Consider the following 6,000-nt stretch of genomic DNA (forward strand, 5'->3'; position numbering starts at 1 on the left):
AAGGATGGGGATTAAATAGGCAGAAAATCCCCATTCAGATTTACTTATTCCAAAAGCCTGTGACTTTTCTGATGGCAGAGTTTGGGAAGAATGAGAAGCTCTTTCCTGAAATGGGTTGGTGCATAAGAGCTTCTCTCTCTCATATCCTCTCCTGCCTCCTGCTTGAGGAAATAGACACTTAACCAGCATGGTGGGGAAGGCAATTCCATCCTTCCAGCATGTGCACCACTCCGTGCACCCTACAACATGTTCCCAAAAATGAATGCTCACCATCCCTAAGTGCGTCCATACCTCAGATAAACCAACATGGATAAAGTGAAGTCACCTCAGGTTTTCTTTCATTTCCTGAAGATTAAAGGGGACACTTTCTCCTTTATTAACCCCTTTATCAACTTCAAACAGTGGTTGGGTTTCATTAATAACTACAAAATGTTTAAATATTGCATATGAGCAAGTCAACATTCCAAATTCTTTGTAACATCACCAGTGACCCAGAGGAGCTGTCTTTGCCTCTTAAAATGATGTCTAAGGTCATGACTTCCTAGGAGACAACGCCAACCTTATGTAAAGAACGGGGGAAGCTCATAGCTGTGTGACACTGTTTAAGCTTCTGTCCACTGAGATGGAAAAGGTGGGGTTTTGAGAAGGATATTGACATACAAAATAATTTTATGATCAATGTATTTTTAAACTCGTTTTTAGAGGAGGAAGTAGTCCAGAGACTCATCTTGGCTGAGAGCTAATTCCTGAAGTTGACATCCACCCACTCACTTTCGGTCCTTATATTTCTGCCTGATGCCTGAACTTGACATGCAGATGTCTATTCATTAGATCATTTTACAAATCAGGAAGCCAGGTTTAAAAACTTTGAACCCTGGTCATATTTAACCATTAACCTTCATCCTGAGGCTCCGAATCCACCAGCGCACCAGGACATTTTTTTATTATTATTTTTATTTTAAGTAGGCTCTGCCCACAGCGTGGAGCCCAGCGCCGGCTTGAACTCAGGACCCTGAGATCAAGACCTCAGCAGAGATCAAGAGTCGGAGGCTGACCTGACTGAGCCACCCAGGCGCCCCACCAGGGCATTTTTATTAACAAACAAATCAAAGGAAAATGTTAGGTCTTTAAATGTTTTATTTTGTTGATTCTTCACAGAGCAACAAAACAAAGTTAGAGATAAAATAAAATGCCAGTTAAATTCGGCTACTACCAACAACCAAAAACCTTAAGCAGAGACTTCAAAGCAAGCTGCTGAAAGATCATAAAATAATCTTGGGTGAAATAATTTGTTCACGTCTGTAACAAATCAGGACCGGTCATCCAGGCAGTTCTTCAAATGTAAAGCTGCGGGAAGACCTGCCCAGAGCGCTGGGCAAAGACCCCTCGCGCAAAGGGACGGCGCAGAAAGCGCCACCCCGCCGTCGCCACCGCAGCGGGGACCCGCCGAGCCGCCGGGAGGTTTGGGGCTCAGGTCCTCCTCTGCGTCTTTTAATGAGAAAGTTAATTAGCGATCGTGCTTTCAGACAAGACTGGCGGTGACTGCGAAGTGCCGTGTTACCTATTTTAGTAAACCGAGAACACCGTCTGCGTCAAAGGGGGCTGGTTTCTGTTTTTAAGCAAGCTCAAATGTTGGTTACGCTACCTTGGGGAAGGCGAAACAAAATGGTGAATCTCAAGTTCTAAACTGTCTTTTTAAGAAGACCCCAGGATTTAAAAGCGAATAATCTCCGCAACAAAACCCCTGCTTAGGCGATTCTCAAAAATTGCACTCTAACAGCCAGGGTATAAAAGCGGACCAACTTCCCAACCCAGCACACCCAAGGACCCTGGAGTTATCAACGCCTCCTCCCACGGTACCGCGACGCCAACCGTCCCGCCGCAGCCGAGGGTCAGTCCGTCTGCTAAGCCCGGGACCATCTGCGCGGACTAACTGGTCTTTCTCGGCTTCCTGAGGTCGGGCAGCCTCCTTTGACAGGGCTTGGCTGGTGGGAACAAAGGAGCCTGTGACCTCTGGCTGGGGAGAAGGAAAAGAACCCTTTCCCTGCCCTCGGAGAGCAGCCACTTGGCCCCCTGATTGGGCAGGTGTCGCCTCTTTGAGCCGTGGCGCTAGGACTGTCCTCCCGCCGCACCCAGAGCAAGCCAAAGCCACCGCGCGGTGCCCTAAAATCCGCACCACCCCCGCGAAGCGCACGACTCCAGGGACCGGGAGAGACGGGAGCTGGGCAAGAGCGGGGTTGGGAGCGCGCACTTGCTGCCCAAAGCAGCCGGAATGGACTCAGGGCCCCCAGTGGCCCCGACGCTCCGTCGAACATCCGCTCGCGCCACTTTAATTTCCCCGGGGTGGGGGCGGGGACGGGGGCGCCCCACGGTCCCTTCCTCTGGGCCAGAAGGTTGGAAGTGCCCTCCGTGCTTGGCCAGCCGTCCCCGAGTGCAGGGCACGGGGGCGTGGAGAAGCGGGGCGGCGGGAGGCCGGGCCTAGGTCGCGCCCCGGGCCCGCGCGGGCCCTCACTTGGAAAACTGCGCCTGCACGGCGGCCAGGCCCAGGCCGGCGGGGACGAGGTGCGGGAACTTGCAGACCGCGCAGGTGCAGAGGCCTGGGCCGCCCGCGCCGCCGCCCGCGCCGCCGCCGGGGAGCGCGAACTGGCCGCACGGCGGCTCGTCGAGCGCCAGCGACAGGTACTTGGCGGGGCGCAGCGCGTCGGGAGGCCCCACGGCGCCAGGCGCCAGCAGCACGGAGCCGGGCGCGGCGGCCAGCAGGGGCAGGCCGGCCAGCAGCAGGCGCGGCGCGGCGGGCCCGGCGCCCTCGCCCAGCGCGCGGCGCAGCTCCTGCAGCGAGCTGCCCAGCAGCAGGATGTAGTTGCGGGCGAGCAGCAGCGTGGCGATCTTGGAGAGCTTGCGGCCGGGCGCGCCCTGGCAGTGCGCCGCCGAGTAGGGCAGGATGACCTCGCGCAGCGCGTCCATGGCCAGGTTCAGGTCCTGCATGCGCTTCCGCTCGCGGCTGTTGATCTTGCGCCGCAGCTGCTGTTGCTGCTCCTCTTTGGCGTCCGCCCGGGAGCCGCCGCCCGCGTGCGCGCCGGGCCCCGTTCCCGCGCCCAGCGGCTCGGCGGGCGCCTCCGGCTTCTCGCGCGCCGCCTTGGGGAGGAGGGGGGCCGCCGTGGAGGAGGAGGAGGAGGAGGAGGCGGAGGAGGAGGAGGAGGAGAGCGGCTGCCGGTAGCCCACCAGCTCGTACAGGGAGGCCCCGAGCTGCACGTCTCCGGGCCGCTGTGGCCGCAGCATGGTCGCGGGGGCCGCGTTCACGCGCGCCTGGGAAAGCGCATAGTACATTTGGGGGGCGGTGGGGGCGGCCGAGGGCGCCCTTCAGGAACGCCCCGGGGTGGGCCCTTCGGCAGGCCGCCCCTCCCCGCCGACCTGCGCGCGGGCAGCCGATGGCAGCGCAGCAGCGCGCTTCCGACCGCTTTAAACCCGGCTTGGGAACCTGCGGGGCCGCGGGCCGCTGGGCGCAGCCAATGGGGGCGCGAGGCCGGGTGCAGGCGCGCGCTCATTGGCCGTCCCGCCTCAGCCGGCGCGGAGGTGCGGCTGGCACGGCTCAAGAAGGTTATTGTGCGCGCTGGGGTGAGTGTCACAGGACGGGCCCCCGGGAGGGAGGGGAGGGACGGCGCCTTTTGGGGTGAGATGCGTTTGTTCCTGGAGGACTGGCTGCACTGCCTCCTCCTCTCTGCCTCTGCTTTATTGTATACACGTGCATGTCGTCAATTGTGGTCAAAGGCAAGCAACATAATATTTACGATCTTAAGCACTGTAATGTATACACTTAGTGGTGTTTAGTACATTCGCACTGCCGTGCCACCAATCACAGAACTCCTCATCCTGCAAAACTGCAGCGCGGTGCTCATTAACCCGTGACTCCCTACCCACCCCCTGTGCAACTCTTGGCAACCACCATTCTTCTGTCTATGCATTTGACTTTAAGTGGAATCATAAAGCATTTGTCTTTAGTGACCGGCTTGTGTCCTTAAGGTTCATCCATGTTGTAGCCCTTGTTAGAATTTACTTCCTTTTAAAGGCTGAATGATATTCCATTGTGTGTGCACGCCATATTTCATTTACTCATTTCTTCATAGATGGGCACTTGGGTTGCTTCCACCTTTTGACTTTTGTGAATAACGCTGCACTGAACATGGGTGTAACATACATTTTTTTAGAATTTTAAATGTGTGATTTCTGGCCAGGTTTTGAGGACCAAATTTCTAGGCTCAGGGACTAGTAGTATTAGAATAGTTACTCCTGGCCACTCTGTCTCCCCTCCCTCTGATTGAAAGGTTTTTAAGGGACTTAGGAGCTTTGGGGGTCAGGTACCTTTCCTCCCCAAAAGGGATATGTAGTCATTCTACCAGTGACTCCACTCTTGTTGAAGCAAAAACCACACAGAAATTGGCCAAACAAAAATCCACCCACACGCTCATATCTGTTGAGGGTGGGACTGTATCTTTCTCTTCCCCAAATGACATTACTTGGTGGCTCTGGAAGTTTTCTACCCTAATGCCTGGGCATACGACTGCAGCCTGTCATCACAGCATGGCAAAGTGGCACGGGGAAGAGGGCTTTGGTATCTAAACCTCTGCCCCCCACTAGCCCTCTGTGGCTATTAAAATCTAATTAATTGGGGCGCCTGGGTGGCTCAGTCGGTTAGGCATCTGCCTTCGGCTCAGGTCATGATCTCAGGGTCCTGGGATCAAGCCCAGTGTAAGGCTCCCTGCTCAGTGGGAAGCCTGCTTCTCCCTCTCCCTCTGCCCCTCCCCCCACTTGTGTTCTCTCTTTCTCCCTCTCTCAAATAAATAAATAAAATCTTAAAAAAAAATCTAATTAATTAAAATAAAATCTAGTTAGAAATTTAGTTCCTGAGTTGCACCAGCATTGTTTGAGCATTTAGCAGTTCCAGGTGGCTAGAAGCCATCAATTGGACAGCACAGATAGAGGACATAATCTTCGTCACAGAAAGTCCTGTTGGACAGCGTGATGTCAAGGGTAACAGAAAGAAAATGAGCTTTTCCATCTTGGTCCTCTTTGGGGCAAGAAGAGGGATGTCTGTCCACCATGGAAACTGATTCCAGCTCGAGGAACCTATTGGCTGGGCTTGCTGATTTCAGGGCTGCTTCGTTTCCATTTTCTTCCACCAACATTTGCTCCATAGGCTCACTCTGATCGCTGCTTCTGACCTCTAGCTCTCTCTGCAACATCCTGCCCATGTCTTGGTTCAATTCCAATATTACTTTCCTTTTGAAGCCTTGATGATTTCTCATCTTTCCCATCTCTCATCACGTTTGACAAACCATCGATAGCGTGTCCCTGTGGCCTAAATCGTGTTATTTGGAGATCATCTCCGCATTTGGGTGTGATTGCTTTGAGGGTGGGGACCACCTGTTCACTTCTGTATCCTTCCGAAGCCCAGCACAGGGCTTTGCTACTACTGTGTGTCTGGGGGTGTCTAGGGATGGGTCTGAGATCTCCCTAGTTCACAGGCTCATCCCTTGAGATGTTCAAACTCCCGACATGCTTTAATCCAGGAGTTTCCTATAGGTTTCATGGAGAGGGAAGGACCCTGGTAGGGCCCCCTGGTCCTCAGGAGGCCTTGACTTGACAAAGTGTTGGAGAGGTCACGTGGGAAGAGAGACAGAAACCTTGGGCAGTGGGGAGCTGAGTCTCTAAGCAGAAATGTACTGGACAGGAAGGAGAGAGACTAAGCAAATCAACCTCAGAAATTCCAAGAAGGTGAGCAACTCACTACCCATTTGAGAAGCATTCTGCTTTTCAAAGCATGTTTATAGACATCTGGTTCTCCCCAGAATGCTGTGAGCTGAGCATTTTTAAAAAATCCCTGCTGTAACGAACCATGAGAGACGATGGACTCTGAAAAACAAACTGAGGGTTCTGGGGGGGAGGGGGGTGGGAGGATGGGTTGGCCTGGTGGTGGGTATTGAGGAGGGCACGTTCTGCATG

General features: G+C 54.2%; 1 protein-coding gene across 1 annotated transcript; it reads right to left on the reverse strand.

Moving 5' to 3' along the window:
• Window positions 1–2,247: 2,247 nt before the first annotated feature.
• On the reverse strand, window positions 2,248–3,327 carry OLIG1 (oligodendrocyte transcription factor 1). Its single transcript, XM_045863588.3, has one exon. The coding sequence runs from the start codon at window positions 3,325–3,327 to the stop codon at window positions 2,509–2,511; it is 819 nt and encodes a 272-aa protein (XP_045719544.1). The 3' UTR covers window positions 2,248–2,508.
• Window positions 3,328–6,000: the final 2,673 nt, after the last annotated feature.

Source organism: Mirounga angustirostris, unplaced genomic scaffold, assembly GCF_029215605.1.
Source record: "Mirounga angustirostris isolate CCGP_5_RB_7025 unplaced genomic scaffold, mMirAng1.0.hap1 SCAF_1, whole genome shotgun sequence".
Lineage (NCBI taxonomy): Eukaryota > Metazoa > Chordata > Mammalia > Carnivora > Phocidae > Mirounga > Mirounga angustirostris.

Excerpts from the sequence above, each read along its gene's own strand:
- OLIG1 (XM_045863588.3), bottom strand. The coding sequence starts at position 3,327 with ATGTACTATGCGCTTTCCCAGGCGCGCGTGAACGCGGCCCCCGCGACC.